The sequence below is a fragment of the Melospiza georgiana genome, chromosome 1, assembly GCF_028018845.1.
Source record: "Melospiza georgiana isolate bMelGeo1 chromosome 1, bMelGeo1.pri, whole genome shotgun sequence".
NCBI classification, from domain to species: domain Eukaryota; kingdom Metazoa; phylum Chordata; class Aves; order Passeriformes; family Passerellidae; genus Melospiza; species Melospiza georgiana.
In genome coordinates, this window is record NC_080430.1 from 69,437,993 (window position 1) to 69,459,502 (window position 21,510).

General features: G+C 42.3%; 1 protein-coding gene across 1 annotated transcript in view; it reads right to left on the minus strand.

Annotated features, from left to right (window-relative positions):
- RREB1 (ras responsive element binding protein 1) overlaps nt 1-21,510 on the minus strand; it is a 119,579-nt gene that overhangs the window by 41,068 nt on the left and 57,001 nt on the right. Inside the window, exons 3-5 of the mRNA XM_058029857.1 lie at nt 20,544-20,746; nt 16,034-16,123; nt 14,520-14,683 (exon numbers count right to left, since the gene is read on the minus strand). Coding sequence (XP_057885840.1) covers nt 14,520-14,683; nt 16,034-16,123; nt 20,544-20,746 — 457 coding nt within the window. The remainder of the gene's footprint in view (nt 1-14,519; nt 14,684-16,033; nt 16,124-20,543; nt 20,747-21,510) is intronic.

The window sequence follows — 21,510 nt, forward strand, 5'->3', positions numbered from 1 at the left end:
AGCAGATGAAACTTGGATTTCTTTTCCTAACTTAAATCAATGGATTGTGGCTCTGAGCCATTCTACAGAGCAACCAAAGAACAGCAGACAAGTTCAGGAAGGTACAGAGCCCTGAAATCTGCACCGCACAGTCTCCCCAGCATGCATGCAAGTACACATGCACTTGGGACAGTGCTGAGGGTAGAACACTAAAATCCAGCCATGATACATAGGATGACAGGAAGGAGATAAACACTTGAGCTTAATATTAGGGAGGACTCATTTGCACTAAGTGCTAGCTAGCCTTGATTAACCTCTCAAAGAAAGTGGTGGAACTCTATTTGAAGTTAGACCAGAGAAAGAACCAAAAAAATTTGCAAAAAATAAATACAAAATGAAAAGAGGAAACTAAGTCTTTTCTAAACATGGTCTGATCCACCTCTGAACTAAACTCTTAATGTTTAAGAACTGCTATGCAAAAAGTGTGAAATACCTTGCTATATGATACGCTTTATGCAGCACAGCTGTATGAGAAAAAGCTCTCCTCATAATCTCTTCCCTCCCCCTCACATAAAGAATTCCACAGGTGAGCCAAGAGGATCCAACTGTGCTAGGACTGTGTGTCAGTCACCCCTCCCAACAAAATCACATTTTTTCAAGTTCTTGACTGCCTTTCATTCCATCCTCCCACCGAGGATCACCTTCTGCTTCCCCTCTTCTGCCACAGTTCTCTCCCCTCTCCGTGTCACATGAGCAGGATGACTAAGATGATAGTGCACAAGAATTCCCCTGGCTTTTTTTCCTTTTTTTTTTTAATTAAGACAAATGGACAGAAAAAGTTTCTAGCTCCACACTGTAATGCAGAGCATGATTTCAGAAGAGTAACTATTCTACTAGTACGGCAGCAAGTGAACATTTTGCTACTTTACATTGAAGAAGAGACTTCTGTAGTAATAGGCAAATGCAGGACACAAGTGCCTTTTTCCTTTTTCTCTTGTGATGGTGTTGGAACTGTGTCTGTGGGAGGTGACTCATGGGGACGGCAGAGGAGCATGTGGTCTCCTGAAGGGACATGCAGCTCCTGCTGGTCACATCCCAGTTTTTACCAGATCTCAAAAAAGGGCTGATATATTTTCATAATGCCAAGGGGATTTGCATATTGATAGTGTAAGCTTTCTGGAGGTCTCAAAACAGGGCAGCCTACAGTTTCAATGCCAAAACCAGAACGTGGGCAGGTTTTGACTGGCTGGCTCAAGGCTAGAATGAGCAGCCAAAGCATCCTGAAGGAGGCAAATGCAAGATGCAGCTGCTCCTGGCTCTGGGTCCCACTGAATTATGAACAAAACCAGGAGTTTCTGCTTTGCATGCAGATAACCTGATCAGCATCACTTAGGCTCTTGGATAGAAATCATCCCTCAGCATGCGTGGGAATCCCTCACCTCTTAATTCTGGGGAGAAAAAAAGTACACTCTAGCTGCACCTTGAGTTTCCATGCCTCCTGATGTGCTTTAGGTCCCAAAGTAAAAAGGCCTGTCTGGCTTGAAGGCCCAGCCTAAAGGAAGGTATGGAACAAATGGGTGCAGGGCTCAGGGTTAAGCCTCTCCCTTAGAACTGTGGCAGCACAAGCACTGCTGGCTTTCAGTCAAGAGAGCTTTATGCCAGGTAGGTCTGATTAGAAGGAGCAGCATGTCCAGAGGGGGAGCAGCAAGCAATTTCACTGAGGCCTGGTTGGGAAAGTCCCAGCATCTAAATCAAGATTAATTCTTGAGCACAGAATCCAGTGTATGTATAAACACCCTCCTCCTCCCTCACGTCTGTGGAAACGCGGTGGGGAGGCCAATGAATCCGGGCATTATCAGTCCAGAGAGATCATCTGACAGTATCAAGTTCGGGTTCTGGCTTCATATCCCACATATTATTAAAAGTTTCACCACTTTACCACTAGATGTACCCTATACTCTACTGTATTGCACATGATTATTCCTCATCTCCCTCGTGATTTCTAGGCAGTTTAGTACCAAAACCAAGTGGAAAATCCACTGATACATCTGATGCTTATCTGAAGACAAGGTAGCCACACATCCAATCATTCAAATCAAAGGCAAAGAATAAAAATCAGTGCTTTCCATTCTCCACCTTATTTACAATACAATTTGTTTTTCCCCTTACAACAAAAAGAATTACTCAAGTTCTCAAGCTGGTCTGGGAAGGACTGTGCTGGTCAGTACAATTCAGCTGATTCAATTGCTTTATATCTTTCACTGTTTTGTGTCTCAAGATCTTTCACTTACGCTGCTCCTCCCAAGTAACAGTAAACAAACTGTAAAGAATCATAAAACCCTTTTTCAATATTAAATTAAAAAAAAGTCTATCTTTCAGAACATGACCAAACATCTGTTTAGAAAAAAATAGTCTGCTTTGTTAAAGCTTTGACATAGTGCCATGGTATCAGAACGAACCATGCAGGATGCATCCAAGACAGGTTGAAATTTGGACCACGATGGACCATGGGGCACTTCATGCTCCATGAAATGGAAAATGTCTCAAAGAAAGAGAAGACAGCCTTTAGAATTACACTCCTTTCAGTCACGTTATCTTTGTCACAGTATCTTTGTCACTGTTTTTGTTTCATTCTTCTTAAAAAAATGATACTTTAGCCCAAGTTGTCTGGAAATGTAGGAAAACACAGGGAACTTCTCTTCAAATCTCCTGCCATTTGATGCATACAGGAAGCAAATCCTAAACAAAGCGAAAGTGAAGCAGCAGTATTTTTAGGAACAAGCATTTAATACCCTGCTGCTAAGTCCCTCCTTAAGAGTCTCGTGAATATGACTGAAATCTAAGTCAAAAGTGCAGTAACATTATGCCCTTGGGTTAAAGAGTTTAATCAGTTGTTTGTTTGTTAAAACATGTAGAGAATCTGTATTGACAATGTATTTCCAGTGTTAATTACCAACATCACCCACTTAAGAGAGCAATCTACTCAGCCCTTGCCAGTTGTGATTACAGGAACCAAAAAGATGCAGGCAATTTTGCAAATCAGACATGATCTGTACTAGGACAAGTTTCTGTTTGTCTTCTCTTTTTGACTTAGTATTTGTATCCTCAAAAAAATCCAAAAATGGCCCAAAAAGCCCTCAGACACACACACATACTTCACAGCGAGTCACGAGACAAATACCAAAATCCCAATCACATGGGAAACTCCCTCTTACAACTGCAGAGCAATTTCAAAACAAACTCCGAGCACGCCCACATACTCTAGAGGTTACCTTAGAGCCCCAAATGCCACCTTTAATCTTATACCCAGACCCTGGGGAAATGACTTCTTTTTCCTATGGAAATGGCCTCCGCTTGTGGCTACTCGCACTGGCAGACCGTGTGGTGCTAAATGAGAAATTTCCAAACTTTGCCAGATTTCTCTAAAACTAAAGCTGCCAGCAGCTAAGACTCTGCAAATCCTTACAGCCCCAAATGTCCCATGCTAGTGCTGAACCCTACCATGGGACAAACCAAAGGAAGCTGAGCAGTGGAGGCCTCTATGGCTACACTGGTAGGAAAGTCATTGCAGAGCCTGCAGGGAAAGGGTAGGGTGGGGCAAACAGGTCCCAGGAAGGATCAGATTGGGATGTCCTGACTCATTTCAGCCACATGTGTGCAAGCAGGCCCAGCAGCAGATATCCCTGCTGGCACGCCCCACGGCAGCCAGGCAGTGCCATCCTGCCGGCATGGCAGCACACCTCATCATCCTCATGGAGTCTCCAGCTCTTGTCGCGCTGCGCACCAAGGCTAAGGTGGCCCTGGGAGCCTCTCCACACAGCAGCGTGTGGTGGCACGTGGGTGCAGCCACCCCCTCAGCATCCCCCAGGTGCCACACGGACGTGGCCTCAGCATCCTCCCCAGCCCACAGTGGCCGCTGCACCGCCTGGCTCCCGGTGCAGTGAGGTTCTCCTGGCAAAACGCATCACTGGGATGACAGAAGTGCTGCCATTCAGACCCACCAAGGCTGGCTGGGTGTGCTGAAAAAGCCACCGGTGATTGAGTTCGAATGACAGATTTCGAATCTCTTTTTCAGTGCTGCTGGGACAGTCTGCAAAGTTAGCCAGTGCCATACATGATACCTAAGGATATATGATACACACACGCACACAGAGCATTCTATATTTTTATCCTAGAGAAAAAATTTGCTTTGCTGTGAATAAAGGCAAGTTGTAAGCATGAGAGGAAAGATAATGATCTACACATCCACTGAGGGGGGGGGTACCACTTTTGAATAATTATTCTGTATTCACATTTAAGCAACTACTCGCTACACAGACTCAGCAAGTTCAAACAGGCTGAAATTGATACAACTGCATTCCCAGCTTGGCTCAAAGTTACTCCTATTCCCTAACAGTGATGTTGTCAGAACACCTCAAAGGAAAAAAAGGGAGACAAATATTTGCCTGATGATGCTATGACAGGGAAGTGATTCAAACCATGCCTCCAAAGCAAAGCTTCCCAAAGGACTGCAGAAGAAAGCAGTTTGCATCAACCCTGGCATAAGGGAGGGCAAAAGAGGAGGAAATGCAGTGTGAGCTTCTCAGTACCTCTTCACCAAGCTGTCACACACAGTTTGCATTATGTTCAGAGCAGATCTAAATTAACAGTGCCAAACACTGCAAGGAGACTTCCAAGCTGTAAGAAACTTTTATATGGGCCAAGATCCTCCTTTATTAAAAAAGACCCTTCTCAGGCCACCATACTTCCTTAAGCTTGGAGAAAAAAGTGTATTAACAACAGTAAAATCAAGCAGAAGTAATATTTTTTAAATGTACAAAAAATCTGGCCTGGGCCATTCTGACTGTTTCCTTCAGTCTTTTTGGCAATCTGTGGTTTTCAGGCATGTCCTTTAGTTACCAGACTATATAACCTTATTCGGTTACTCCACTGCTGATTTTTCAGGAAACTTTATGTTTAAAGAAAACAAGTGTTATTAGGAGGTAAGGATAATTAAGGCCATTTTAAATTTTAGTAACAGGGGGAAGAAGGAGAGAGAGGGAAAGAGAAAATCAGAGAAAGCACATCACAACAGGGAAAAGATTTATCCTAAAGAGCAAATACAGTCAAAAAAGTCCTAGGTATGTCCTGCCTCCCGTCAAGAACCACACCCTTTTCTTAACCAAGCAAACATAAGCCTCAGCTACTTCCCAGAACCAGGCAAGCCCTCTTGCTGTTGGTTCCCTCTCACACTCCACTGTTGAGCAATCCTGATGGCACAGCACAGAGCAACTTGCTGCGTCACACAGCTCAAGGAGGAAAACATAGAGGGCCCCGGCACTGCTGGGGATGCTGTGCAGATGGAGCAGGGTATCTCTCCCCGACACACACACACGAACGCACACACAACAGATACACGCACGCAAGGAAGCTGCACGAGATAAGGGAAGCACATCTTCCTTAAAAGCAGGTTCTCCACATTACCCCGCTATCAGCAGTCACCAAGTATCTCAAGGGGCAAGGAAGTAAAAGGTTATCACTGCACACACACAAACTGCAAATTCCCAGCGCTGAGGATGGCATCCTAGCAAAAGCGGTTTCACGTGCTCAGCCCATTTCCTCTCTTGTTCCTGAACATGTGGTCCTCCTTCCTTAGAGTGTTCCCTTGCTGAGGAGAGAAGCACAAGGAAGAAGTTTCACATCTTGTTACGTGTCTGTTTAGTCAAACTGGAAATAAAAGTCCCCACATGACTGCGCTACAGGAGTTTGAGAACTTTAGCCCTCAAGTGGAATTCATACAGTCCATGAACAACTGTCACCTTACTCTCCTCTCTGTCTGAAACTGTCAAAAAAGATAACACTGAAGTGTCTTGGTGTAAAAAATGAGCCACACAGAAGTTGGGCACCTTCTCTATTTCAAGATATCTTTCCACATGAGTCAGCACTGGAAAGCTGACTCAGAGGATTTACAAAAAAAATCACTTCGAGTGTTTAGCAAACTTCAACTAAGAGACCAGTCTGAAGAACTTGGCATATCTATAGATACTCTCAAGAAACAGAAAACAGTATTTGCATATTGTGTGCTATTTAGCAGTTGTATAATGGCACTACTACTTTAAAGACTGTGTCTTTGCCTAAGCTGTGTACATCATGCATTTGAGCATCAAGGCTCAACAACCCGAGTGAAAAGAGCTGGCTAAGTCCAAATGACAAGACAGATTCCCCTTGCTTTTTTAATTTATTTTTTTTAACAGCTACAGAAGCTTCCCCCAATGCTGTCAATGTACTGTTATGGAATGGCCTATTTTTAAAAGAGGGGAGGAAAGAAAAGGGAAAAAACTTGCTGACCCTGCGAGGGGGTATGTTCTGCTGTTTGCTGGTTCCAGCATGCTGAACCAGAACAGGTTGAGCAGGTTAGATACTGGGGGGAAAAAACGTAAAGCTGGAAGACATACATTAAAGGTGGAATGACAGCAACCACAAATGCAGTTTGTGATAGACTTTTTCCTCATTCTCGTGGGTACTTTGCCCCGGAATCTTTTCAGGGGATAGGAGGACAGGGAATACATGTTCATAAGAGAAGTGATGCAAGTATTTCTGATATGCATGCACAACAGGCTGAACAAAGATTACCTTAACATACAAACTCTCTCAGCAAATTTTCTCACCATCAGCATTTTCTACAGAGAATCAGCCAACCGAAGTACAAGCTACAAGACAAATCACCAACCGAAAAATGAACAAAACAACACGTTATTTGTTAACCTTGAGAGCTAACATGTCCACAAGAATCACAAGTCAGGTTTATGGCAGAGGACTAAAAGCACCTCAACTCCTGACAAAGATCACCTGGATTTTCTAGTGCTTGCTAAGTTAAGGTTTGTATTTATTTTGTAGCTCTTCAAGGTGAGAAGGAGAGGAAACATCCCTGAGAATACTAGACCTTCAGAGGAGGTGATATTCCTGAAGGGGTACTTATGTGGAAAGATCAAGGTCTTGCACTGCCATGTGCTCTGAGACTAGAGTCTAATCTGTCAAGTGGCTTGTGCTTATTTGAACTGTGACACGGGTAACAAAGCAGCACTAAGCCACGCTCAATACGCTCTGTTCTACAGGAGATTCACGTTACTGCCCCTGAGCAGGGCGGCATCACCCTGCCATGTCAGGCCACCTTCTCCTCAACACAAATCACACCAGAAACATAAACTCATTAAGACTGTCCCCTTTTTATGCCTTGCAGAAAACCAAAAACATAAGAACCCACAGCCTTACAGTGCACAAGATTAGACTTGTGCAGAGGCATACACAGAGAAAGACAACACACAGAGAAAATCTAGGACAGAAAAACACACTGAAGTCTCATGTTTGGGTACTGAGGAGCTCTGGAAATGCAAGAATAATGTTCCTCATTGTGTACACTTAGGTTCTCAAGAACAATGGAGCTAATTAAGGTCTGCATATAAATCTTAACTCTGCACTTCCTTGCTTCGCTTGATTCTAATCAGATCTCAGCATTTGTGTTTTTGTGTTAACTTCCTTTGCTGTTCTTTAATGATAACTGAAGGGGGATACTGTCCAAGCCTACAAGCAGCATGTAACACATCTGAAATTGTGGCATCTCCTTTCAGCTCTGAGGGCTCACAGAGATTCTGTGGCACAGGAGGTCATCCAGAGTCTTTTACTGCTGAAGATACTGGTGGAGGGGTTTTTTTGAGCACCCTGTTTATGAGCCATGTTCATCAAATAGAAATTTATATATAGTCTTTCCAGAAGTAAATCTACTCCACAAGAGTGAGACAGACAAAAGTTTCTTCCTGGAACAATTAAAAATATTGTAGACTTGTAATTCAAATCAAAGACACAGAGAAACAGACTCTTCTCTTAGTGCTGTATTGTTGTTGAAAAGGCTTTCTTTCTCTCTTTCTAATTCAACCGTCTTCAAAACATGGGGGTCCCAGCAGAGTACCAAACACATATTCTGGGTATTATCTGCTGACAGGAGAGGCCAAAAAGCTTCCTTCCACCTGTTTCTCCATCCTTATTTACAAAACATACTAGCAAAAAAATGTAACAAACATTCTTAACTGCAAAAAAGCCAAAACAGCTATTCCATCTCACCTGCATCCCACAACTACAGTCATCAGTTATAGAAGCAGACGTTAGTCCTTTGTGTTCATTATCCCTGATGAAGAATTAGGGCACTTGCATTTGCTGAAGCTTATCTTTCACTAGCATGCTGACAGTGAAAGATAAATCATCCCCCCACATATAAGGAATGGATTTAAAAGCCTTGTTCTTAATATTTGTAGTACAGCCTTGTTCTTAATATTTAAGAGCACTGCTCACCAATTGCTACATTGAAATAAAAGCTCCTTAGGAGATGACCAAAGAGACATTTCTATTGTGCAAGACAATGAGAGACAGCCTTTTCATTTGTGTGAAGTGTCAATCATTTTCTGTGTGGCGAGCTCCTTGGCTATTTGTTTTTAGCTTCAATATCTTGTAGGTTCAGTTTTTCAAAGCTACACCAAATTTCCACTTGCAAACCACCAGAAAGCCAACCATGTTGTAATAAGGCAGTTCCTCTCCTCTTCTGGGAAAGAAAAAAAGGTCTTCATCACATTTGGCTACGTTCTGCCTCCAAAACTTCCATCCTAAGCAAATGCCAGCCTGCACGTGCTGGACTACAGAGATCCTATTTGTACTTGGAGGCTGGGCATTGTTACTGTGCTGCACCCCACAAAGCACACACAAGGTACTGGAAGCAGGCCAATGCCATAAATAACATGGGAGCGATTCACAGGTGGAATGCAGAGAGAGGATGGATTCAGCCAGATCTTGAGGACACTCTGACTATTGGACATTTGCAGAGTCACAGATGGCCTGTGTGCATGCCTGCCCATGACACACAGACTCTTGTTAAAGGCAGCAGGGAAACCTTTGAAGTGCATGCATCCCAATCCCTATGCCTTCATCAGGATCCAACACTCATTTTCTGAGCAGTGCATTACAATCTTCCAGACTTGCACGCTCGTCATGTGCCAGCAAAAATGGCTGGTTAAAATGTCAAAATTCACAGATTACCCTCCAGCGTGTGCATTTTCTGTCTTTCTCAAGAAACTCAGTCAGCAACACACAGGTGCACATACAAAGTGTTGTTTCAGAAAGACTTGAACATCAGAACATTACCATACCTTGATTAAAAAGACAGCTGTTTATCTCTCTACAGCGTATTAAAATCAGAAGTTTGGAAAAACTATCTAGTACTGAAAGTAAGACTGAGAAATGAAAGTGCCTTCTTAATTAAAAGAAGAAATACCTTCTTTGATAGGACCCTTTGTAAGAATGCTTCAAAGCATAGCTTCTGCGATCCAGATCTTCCAATCTGAGTTTCAAAGACTTCTGCATGTGGTTGTTGCATGTGGTGTTTCACATGTGCCAAAAAAAAAAAAAAATCCCCAAACTTTGAGACCTGTTCCTGAGAGATGGTAGATAAACAGTCCACAAGTACCCAAGCAGGATGTAAATAAAAAGCCATATTAAATATTTTTGTCACATATGGGCAAGGAATGGAAGAAGAGAAAGAAGGTAGATACTTTCTACATTTCAGTTTCAAATGAAACACTTCAGTTAGTTTGCATTACTGGACTTATATGGACAGTCTGGAGAAAACCAGCCATGGACAATGCTCCTTCATTTACCAAACTGGGGAAGCTGTGGCTGAAACACATGTGTTATCCCTTTACTCTTGTCAGACTTGCCACAGAGCCTTTAATAGCTTCCCACTGGAAACTGGCAGGAAGGTCATTTCTCGCCTCCCTTTTGGCATTTATACCCCATTAACATTTTCTACTTGCATGGAGAGCATGTCTTTGGCAGGGAGGAAAATGTGACTTTAAAGTGATAGGCACAGACTATCCTTAGTCACAGAAATGGAAAAGGAACTGCTGGCAAAGGATCCTACCCCCAAAGGAAACACTTTTGGAGCAAAGTGGAGGCATCGCCCTTCCCACTGAAGGCTGATGCACATTCTATTTGAAAGCAACACAGTAAGTCAAGGAAAATTTTTTTCCCTACTTCAAGGTCCTTTCCTTATGCTCACAAACCACCACTACAACCACAGCAGCAGCCTAACTCCTCTGTGCATTTTGGGGAGAAGCAGTGGTAGAGAGGGAGTCTAGACCCAAAAGGGCTCCTCGGAGTTGGCATTATTCACAGGTAATTCCCTAGGGAGTTACTATGACAGTACAGATGGAAAACCTTTGGAAACTCTTTAGTAGTTGCAATCTTTTGAGTGGAGACAGTACACTGGAAATCCCCAGCTCTTCTACAACTACAGAAACTCTTTATACACCCCCTTCCCCTCCATATAGTCTATGTTCCTGATGGAGATACAAGTATTCAACTTTAACTCACTGTGACTGAGAGAAAGCCACAGAGTCTGTATCTCTAGCAAAGAAGGATGAGGATAAGACATATCCTAAATTGCAGATTTTCTTATGTACTGATCATTACAGTGCCAGTTACAGGAATGATGAACTCAAAACTACCATGATCTAACTCTTTCCTCCAGATTCTTAAAAAAGCCCCAAGAAAATAATGCTCCCAAATCTCTAATCAGCTCCTGATTCTACGAGGCTTGCTATTTCCAAGAAGACTTGCTCTTTTCAATACTGGTCAAAAACAAAACTCTAAAAAACTCAGCATCATCTCCAAATCTTCTTCTCCAGAGCAATTCCTGATGCTGATACCAGGCACTAACAATCTTCCAGCTGTTGTATCAGATGGCACCAACCCTCCACAAACGGTAGGAGCAGCACTGATATGGCAGCAGACAGTCTGACACCACTTGCAGTTTTTTGTTCGGGACATTGAGCATTCTTCAGAGACCTTTGCTCTCTCCAAATGTGACTGTCCCCATAGAAGGCTCAGGACACTCCTGAACAGCCTGGCAGCCAGTAAGAGTGTTTTCTGAGATATCCTGGGCTCAAGGTTCCCTGTTGAAAATCCTGGCCAAGAGTCACACTGGTCAGAAAGGGAAGCAGGTTTTAACCTCTCTTTCTTATTAGTATTGCACAAGAGAACCTTCCCACTCCACCCCAGTCTGCTGTGCCCATTCAACTTAACTTGTTGACGAAGAGCCAAAGAGCACAACAAAAAGAAATTGGACTTCATATGAGAGGCTATGACTCATTTACAAATGAAGTGTTGCACGTATTGTGGGAGTCAGGAAGGCCAGCATCGATTTCACAAGTGAAGAGTACATGCAACACCCCAGCACAGCTAGAGTAACTCAAGGAAGAGATGTGCAGGAAACAGCATTCTCACTCACACTACAAAAAGTTCACCTGTTGCACAGTAGTTTTACTGTAATGCAAAAGAGCATCAAGTAAGAGCTCTGGAGTTTTTTTTCTCCCTTGGTAAAGTGAAGGTGGTGAAAAAATACTTTTGATGGAGATGGTCAACACTTGAGAGTATAACAGCATAGGTAATAATTTTCTAACCCAAAAAAGCAACCAAAACTTGTCTCCTTCCCTCCTCTAGTCATGTGTCTGAATGCCTAATGATGTGGCTGCTTTGAGGCTGAAAGATCAGAAATTTCATTCTGTGATGGAACAGCAGTAAGTACTCCCATGGCACAGTATTTCCCTGGACAAAACCATTCAATTGAACTTTTTCCCCTAAAAGGCCCTTTAAAACTCTGGATTTTAAAATAGTATGGGCAACTAAATAAGAGCCAGCACATGGCAGGGGGAAAAAGAAAAGAGGACGGACATGGCATAAGCCTACACATTTTTCCCACCATTCAGATACCAACGGACCAACTTCTCCCTTGCTCATCTCCTATGAACCAAGCATATGTGGTGTAAGTGCAGTAAATCCTGGGAAACTCCTGCAAGATCTTCACAAGTTACACTAATTCTTTACCAGCACATCACAAGTTTCTGCTGGACCTGTAACTCCTCTCTCACCCCATGCAGTGCAACGATCCAGGGATACCACCCTGCTGGCTACCAGGGGCACATGAGAAATTTTTTTCTTGTTTTTTTTTGCTGGTTTGGACATATACATCTGTCATTACTTAGATGCTGTAGCACAAAAATAGAGAACAATAAAAGAGGAGAAAGATGGACTTGTAGTATCATCTAGCTGGTACAGAAGAACAGACATGGCATCACCACAGAGGTGGCCTGCAGGAGTTACACATGAGGCAGGACCTGGCAAACAAGTCCTTGCTCTGGAATCCTGAGGCAGAAGCAGTTTTGAATGAGATGTGAGACAGATTCAGCCACAGCACTGACAGTCCACTGGACATGATGCTACAGCTAAGTTTGAGATGTCTGAAAAAGAAATTTACTTCACACCATCTTGGACCAGAAATACCCGTTTCAGAAGGAGGTACTGGTGGGCAAAATGAACGTCTTCCTTGTCAGTATATCATAGCATCAGATAAAAAATTTGATTTCACTTTGCATTTATCCTCATCAGCCTACTTGCACATTCATGCCTTCCTTCAGCAACAAGATCCAGTATTAGTCAGTTATAGCAACAAGAAAAGGTTATTCACTGAAAAAGACCAGAAGGCACAGTCTGCCAACCACAACTCTCCTGTAGCAGAACCAGCATGTTTCAGTTGCTCAGGATTTTGCTTGTCATGAGTCTAGGGTCACTCATTGCAGAGATACCAAGCTCGGGAACAGCCTTCTGCTGCTGCAGGGCAGCCCTGCACAAGAAGGAGCCTAACAGAACCAACAGGCACCCATCAGACAAAAAGACTTTTCATATCAAGATTTTCCTTTCATGAACTTAGGCCCTTCTAAGTGGGGTCAGTAAATACAACATGCCATGCTGGTAACTTCAGGCATCATCTTGTTAAGAGAAAAAATTAAAACCAAACTATTTTCTCATCAGGAGGTACTGATTTTTACTACTTTTGGGCAAGTCACTGAGTCTGGTAATTCTGGCTATAAATTTGCTACAAAAGCATGCTAAGAATTTCTATATGGGGAAATCTGTACAAGGAAAAGTGACTACATCAATCTGTTATAGGCCTGGAGTCAATTTTCAGGTGAAGCCTCCCTTTCCTGCTTCTAGAAGAGCATAAGAGATGCCTAGTGAGCAAAAACTCAAATAAACCACACAAGTAGTCCTTCAGCAAGCCACCCAGACACAAATGACTGACCATCCCAGAGTTCCACCACTGGAAGTCACCCTTGGATACTGACAGTGGCATCATTTGCAACTCCGCATGGCCCTGCCTTCCCCACGTCATGCAGAGTAATGACCCGACCTGGCAAACATGGCTCACAACACCTCTGGTCAGATGAGTCAGATGTGTGATTTATTCAGTGCCCAAGGCCAGTATCTCTTTGTGTTCTCCCCTTCTCATTTTTTATCTATCTTGCTAACTCTCCCAGTTCCAATCAACTCTAAGTTAAATAAATATGGAATCACAAAACTTCATTCCCTCTCTTTTCACCCAAGTGTTAACAGGAGTAAAACTATACAGAAAAGGTAATGCTGCAAGTAGGTATTGCTCCCATTGTGCAGGACTATGTTATCTTTCCTATTGTCATCAAAATCACCTTTTCATTCTACCTATAACACACTGCTTGGAAAATAATTAGTAATAACCAGGAAAACAAGACTTCCTTTCCACACAGAAACAGTCTGTAACCATCACTCCTGCCCTTTTGCTTGTAAGCAATATTCTTTTCCCCTGCTTGCCTTACTGTTTCTTTGTAGGTTGTAAACTCTTTGAAATGGGGACTAAAGCCATGTGGGAATCCATGAAGTCCTAATCAGTTCTGAGATGTTCCACCCATGCAAATAAATGAATACTGAATCATGGGATGAGGGAGGGGAAGGAAAATCCCTGTGCTTTAATATTTTGTTTCCCCAGTTGACAACTGTACATATTGCTACATCCCTACAAAGGAAACTACATTTGGAAATTTGGACTGCAGAGAATTTGCCAGATCTATAGTGCAATAAGTTGTATGTAGTGCAAACAAATATTGATGTATGTATTTAGAAACAAGATAAAAACACCAAAGAGGCATCTTCCTGGTGGCACTTGGATACTTAGGTACATAACACCAACAAAATCCCAGATGTTCCAATGCAACCACTTGAATCCATGACTCTGAGGCTATGGAATTAGAAATTACTATATAGCTTGGCTATATATTTTTATCCCCTGAGAAAAATCCATTTGTCATACTATCCATTTGTCATATTACTACTATTACTAAAAAAAAAAAAAAAAAAGCTATAACAACTCTTGATAATACTTAAAGAAAGCTAGAACATCTTTATCAAGTCTGATTTCCTCCCACTACTCAATTCTGATTTCCTCCCACTACTTAAGCATCCTAGTAGCTGTAGTGTGTGTTATACCACATTTGCAGGTCACAGATACTCCACATTTCCTGCCCAAGTGTCTTTGGTCTTTGCTAAGGACACTTTGCCCAAGTGTCTTTGCTTTGCTTTGCAAGGAAACAAAAGAGCCCCCTATGCTGTAATCCTTTCCAAACTCCTGGGACGCGGTCAGCACTCACCTGTGCATGTTTCCATTGGTGGTGAAGGACTGTCCACATACTGAACATTTATAAGGCCTTTCACCTGAGTGCACCAGCATGTGGCGATCAAGGGAGCTCGCTGAGCTCAGAGACTTTCCACAGATGCTGCAGGAATGGTCTGTCCCTCCAGTGTCAGTGTTATGCTGGAGAAAGCAATGATTTTTTTTTCATTGAATGCCCCTTCTGAAGTGCCAGTAAAATATCAGCAAGAACATCTTAAATTAAGCAGCTCTAAAGAGCTACTTGGCACAGCACCTTAAACGAGGGTGTGCCCTGTAGATACCTCTCCTCCCCAGCCCTCCTCCCTCAACTACAGCCCCCCCTCCTCCCCCCTCATCTTTAACCCCTCAATGCACCAGCACAAGTAGCTCTTTCATACAGCCTGCAATGCAGCATTTCTGCTGGGTCTGCAGCAAAAGAAGATACAGAGGGACTCAGCAACAACCCATCAGACAAATGGAACCTTGGGATACTTTAAGCTGTGCAGTGGTTTGGGGCTGTATGAGTGGTAAGGAAAGAGGATGGAATTATGGACTTCACAGCAGAAGATAGACACTTAAAAACAAATTGTCTTTAAAGATATTAATTTTTAACTTACTGCATAGCAAGACAACAAAACTAAACTGCTTCTGAGTGTACATGCAGACTTCTATGGCCATGAGAATGCATTACAAGGTCAAGTAATGGCCATAGCTACAGTGCTGTATGTACCACTCTTTCTCACTTGCATTCAGAGACTTGAAGATTTCTTCACATACAAAAAAAATCCCCAAAAAACACCAGGAGAGTAAGAAAAAAATAATTAAGTAACAGCTGCAGTACAGGAGGAAAAACTGAAGTAATAAGTATCTAGTGAAGCCAGTCATCAACCACACCTTAGCATCCAAAGCAGAACCTTCTGCTAGAGAAAAGGGCAAACCTCCTTATTAAGTATGCATATATTTCAGGAGGAGCAAGAACAGGCCTGTAGATGACAAAAAAGTGCACTATCCAGCAAAAAAAAAAAAAAAAAAAAAAAAGAAAAAAAAAAGCCTCTCAAAACTGCTGTATCCTGTGAAAGACTGAGAGTCTCTTCTACACTGAGTTGATTTAAAAATTATGTCTTCCTGCTTCTTAATTTGCATGACCAGTAAAAAGATCTGTACTCAAACAGGATAATAAAACAGGACTTAGGCCTCATGATGAAAGTGGTTTTCCGGATCCTTAGGATACCTTAAGCAATGCACAACAGGACACACATCCTTGTTTGAGCCACTGGGGGAAGGGGGGGTGGAATGCCAGGCAAGGAAGGGAGGAATATTATCCATCTCACGGTTAGGTTTGTGAGGTGTGCTTTTTGAAGAAAATGCAAGAGAAGGCTAAAATAAAAGTGAAACAATGGAAGCATTTCATTGACTTGCACATGGAACTGTTTTACATCACTGCAAAATGCAACCTGGCAAAGGAAACACTCTTAATAAAAGTAAGAAACCAAGAGCTGGTACTCTGCATACCTGACGAATGTGCATAGTTAGCTGGTGCTGTGTAGTGCAAATCTTTTCACACAGGGGACAGGTATAGGAAGACTTCTCTTCTTTTGTTTCCTGTGGACAAAAGAGAACAAAACAATCAGAAGGAATATAAATGTAAAAGGACTAGAAACCTGTCAGTGATGAGGATGGAAAAACATAATCCATCCCAAGTACAAAAGGCCACTGCTAAAAGAATAACTGGCATTTATACACTTATCAAGTGACAGATCCCTCAAGCAAGTTTCAGAAACTTCTGAATTTATAAACAGGGGCCATTTCAACTATCACAGAAGTACAGCAGCTGTTTTAACAGCACACAGATACTCAGCAGTAGTAATTTAGGACAGGAAGTGAAGGCAATTGCAATGAGCTCGAACTGCCAGGAGGAATTTAGCTGACCAGAAAATAATTCCTGGAACATCATCAGAATACATGGGCAAACATCATTATTTTTCCCGAAGATTTTTAATAGCACAAGTTGTCAGAACTTCAGATTTTCCACCTCATCTTGATGGCAAAGCACTATCTTGGTGCCCTTTTGTAGGGGCTGCATGCTCTCTCCATGGCTGACTCAGAAGGAAGAGTGGCATTTACTGAATCATCAGCACCATTTCCTTCAGCATCCTGTGTTTCTGCTGGAAGCATCCCATCCAGGCACACCAGCCAGGCCCCACCCTTCTGAAGCTCGCAAGATCTGATGAGATCATAGCAAGAAAGAGGTGACAATGCAGGAGTGTACGTGACTCCAAAAAAACCCATTATGAACCCCATCATTCTCTGCCCAGGTGAGAATCAGGAGTTGATGGTCAAACCACAGTACAAACAATGAAGCTGACCCGGAGAGCTAAACCTGATTTAAGTAAGCCCTTGAGACACAGAGCAAAGCCACCACTCTTCCAGCCAAGGATGAAATGACACTCTTGCAGGAACCAAAGCTGTTTGCCTCAATTTGTCCTCAAGGATGGCTGCTGGATGATGTAAAGAGCATTTCCACAACCTCACCAGAAGCCAAGCATGGCTTATGCACCAACGCCTGTATATTAAAAGGAAGATGATTTGGCACTCAAAATTAAACCTCAGTTTTCAATTAGAATGATGCACACCTCTAGTGACAAGACAGTACAAAAACCATCTCTGCATGACCAGTGGGAAAGCATAATTTTTATGCCAAGTGACATTTTCTACTCAAGTTCTTTGCGGTTGTCTTAAGTATCATTAGTAAAAGCTTGAAAACAAGCAAAAAGCAGAACCCATTCTCAGCCCTTCTTTAGCTGCAAGCTGATGGATATGAGTGTGTCTATGCATTTCCTCTCTCCACACAATTCTCTTTCCCCAGTGATATTCCAAAGTCATCAACTCAGAAGCAACTATTTCCAGGCTGTCAGACACAAGCACTCACAAAGAACATTGTGAATGACTAACCCAAGTCTCTGTGACAAATGCACTGGCACATTAGGATGGTGAGATGCTGACACAGAGTTAGAGAAAGTTCTTTTTGATGTCTCATTAAAAGCAATATTCCCTTCTGCACGATTTGGGGAACCATTCTAGAGAGTACCCGTATTATGTTTTGTTTTCAAAAACAGGGCCATAATAATTTTGCAATAACTTCTGTGACCTGTGGACATGGATGAAGAGCTGTGACCATTTGTTCTGAAGAAAACAAGTCTTGAGACTTTGTTTCTAAAATGAAAGGATTAGGTTCTCCCACTCCTCCCCATTCTTTTGCTTGTACATGTTTTTCCAGCTACATTTCAGCCTCTACATCCCAAAGGTAATCACTGTAGGCCACACATACAGGCCAAGGTCTAATGTACTAGCGCTTGCAAAACATTAGAAAGAAAGCAAGAAAGGCTGCCATTATGAAGTCTGAACACTCAAAATTAAAATGCATTATCTCAGTGCCCCTCCCCCAATTTTTTATATACAAACGTGTCATTCACAAACATTCATTCCATCCTACTAATACAACTTTAATTTTACTACATGCAACCCGACTGTGGAGTAATGTTCAGCTCCAATTATACTGCACCCTGTTAAAAGCTGGCTCAAGACAGGGCACAAACACACTGTGCCGTGAGGAAAATCCCTGCATACGTGCTGACAGTTTAGATGATGTTTAATCCCCAGGCTATTTCTGAAAAATTATCAACCCACTACTGTTTTTTTGTCCCCCTCCTCTTTAAACGAGTGCTGTAGTTCTACATGATGCACTTGATGATTTCAAAGCCCGCTTTCCAGGCTGCCTTCTCTTCAAAGCAGCAAATTAACAGAAGATAGAGTAATTACTAGTTCACCTTGAAGCAAAGATCAGAAACACACTATAGCTCAGCCAGAGCTGATTAGTATTGAATCTGGGGTTTATTATTAACTAGAACCCAAACTTTCTCCGGTGGTCAGACAGGCTACAAGCTGCATACCGTAACACAGCTCAAGCAAATCCGTTGACTAACCCAATCCAGACCAAAAAACATTAGCATCCCTACTGTAAGAGTACCCCCATTCACCAATTTAAAACACAGCATTCAGCTACCCCACCAGAGCCAAGTTGGTGAAAACACAGTTCTTGAACTGAAAGATAAAATTAGCAGCTCATTTATCAGCTACTCTCCCTTTAGTAAGTCAATCTGGCACAACTGCTCTGCATTCGACTGATGGCAAATGCTTTTGGAGCTGTGCTTTAAGTCTGTCTGTTTTTCTCCAGCCCAAAAAACACCTCTGTCACATTTTTTATTTTCGTCAAGAGCAAAGCAAATGAGAAGTTAAAATATATGCAGGTTGATGTGAGAACATGCTTTTTAGACTATGGGTAGACGGCAGCCAAGATAAAGTCAGCATTATAAAGAGAACCATAGACTTTGGGACAAAGGTTCAGGGCAAAATGTTTCACTGCCAACTCGTGGGAAACAGCGGTCAGATCCAGAAAACCAGCTGTTATTATCCTTGAAATTATAATAAGGGGCATATTCTGACCAGAATCTGAGGTCCCTGCATTGCTACACACTAAAACAATTCAGTGCTTTCATTCTGCTAGCTGAAAGTGGAAATTTGCTGTATTAGAGCCTGCTAACAAGATTGATACCCACTTAGTATTTCACATCTCACTTCTATTTTCTCAGTAATGTAGCCATTTGCCCCTCTGGCTTTAACAATCTTTCAGCCTAAAGACAAATAGGCAATTTACTATGTTTTCAATGTATTTGTTTATTTTTACGCTGTAAGAATCCCTCTTAATCCTGTCACATTTACTCTAGAGCTTCCTTTGATTCGATGCCCACCGAAATACCAGGTGGAATAAAGGTCACCAACACTAATAAACTTCCCTGAAGCCAGACCACATGGCGTACCGGTGGACAGCTGTGTATCAGCACTGCCCTGAGACTGGTCTGGACTCCGGTGCCTCACTTCACATGATGAAATCAAGGAACCAGAGCAGTCCCTAAGTGAGAACATTGTAAATACACCTCAGAGCCAGGTGCTAATCAATAGAATCCCACAAACACAGCTGTCTGTATACTGCCCATTCCTCATTTACGGATGTGCATTTACAGCTAATGGCTTTTAACTCCTTTCATGCTAAAAAATCCAAGACAAGTCATAAGTCTGTCAACTGGGCAGCAACTCAGCAAGCTATTAATAAACTACTATAGGAACATCACATGAGTCACGCCTCTCAACCTTTCTGGTCCCTGTTACATCTTGATTCATTTACAAAGTCTGTGTGCTTCACCTCAAGCTCTAAAGTCAAATGACCACAGGGATTTGGGGTTTTTTTTGATATTCTACAGCACCTTCTTTGGTGGAGCTTGGCTCAGCAGGAGAAAAACATGGATATAAATAACTACAGCTTAACTGATACGACTCCCTCCTTTCACTTGTTTAGATCAATATTGCTACCACCTGGTGCCATCAACGGGTAAATGGAAAAAAACTGATAAAAGCTACATATATTTACTCTGTAAAATTCATACAAGGCATTCTGCACTAGCTCTTCAGGCTTTTATTAACAAGGAAGTTAAGGCGACCTTACACTACACATATGAACTGAGCATCCTGATGAATATTTTGTTCCAGAACCATCTTTAACCATAAATTACTTGAACCTTCCACGGGGCAGCTGCACGCCTCATGAGATTATGTGAATGCAAGAGCCTGGAGAAAAGATGCAGCAGGACAAAATGGCAATTCTTAGGTGACTTTGTTGCTGCCAGGGGCATCTGCTAGACCAGCTCAACATTGCATGGCACTGGAGCTCATGCTCAAATATTTTTTATTTGTCAGTCCAAGCATGTGGACCCTTCCCATTCCCAGTTTTCTAAGTCATGGTCTGGAGAGATGCCAGAAAACATACAGAGAGAAACAATGGCAGGGGCAAGAAAAAAACACTGAGGGGAAAAAAGGCAAACAGTCAAAGAAACATAAATTATAACTTATCACTTTCCAGGCAGCTGCTTGTCTGCCCTTTGCCCTCCCTGCATTTGGGTTTATGTACCTGGTTCCTCCTGCCAATCCGATTTGGTGCAGGAGACTTTGAGGGGGATTTGACATTTTGAGAATTCCCGCCGTTTTCAGCAATCTTCCCCACATTCATCACTGCTGACATCATGGCGTCAATGGAGGACAAGTCCGCTCCGTCCAAACTGTTTGGGGAACTTGATGATACCTTATAGCTGTTTAAGCTTTCCAGCTGCTTCTCTGGAATTAAAAACAAAAACACACATAGGAGTTCCTAGGCTATCTTAAAAAAAACCCAAACAACCCACAGTATTTTCAGCTCCCTGTAGCTCACATCACACTCTGCTGGATCATCATGGAGCACAGGCAACAGGCCATAATAAGTGGAGTTCTTGTAACAGGACAATATTCTCATAATGGAATGCATAAGACAAAGTGAACATTTTTCTCATAGGACATTCCCATTTTCTTCCTTTCAACCTTACTTCAATATGGAGCTTATAGAGTGATTTACTTTATACTCTCTTGCTGTGAAATTTGTGGTATCTTGTGATCACCATGAACTAGCAGAGCAGTACTGATGAACTGCACTCTGGCAAGAACATTCAAGCAGGTATGTGTTTTAAACAGGACTGCACAATTAAGGCATTAGTTACACAGTGTAGGGTACTGGGTTCCCTTTTAAGCATGGTTTAAGCCAGCTTTGTACACAGAATAAGCTAAAGTAGCAAGAATCCAATGAAAACAAAACCCTGCATCCCCCATATTGCCTCTTTACTGCCACAGATGGCACATATGTGATTTTGGTATGCCAAGCCGTACTAGTCCATGGAGAATATGTGTTACATACATGACTAATGTCACACCTAAAGCTGTCGAGGTTCAAACTTCTCCATCACATGCTGTAAGCAGCCTAATACACCTAAAATCTCATCTCTGGTTTCTTAACATACAGACATGTCAAACACACAGGAAAGGCCTTCTATTTTCTTCTTTACAGGTTT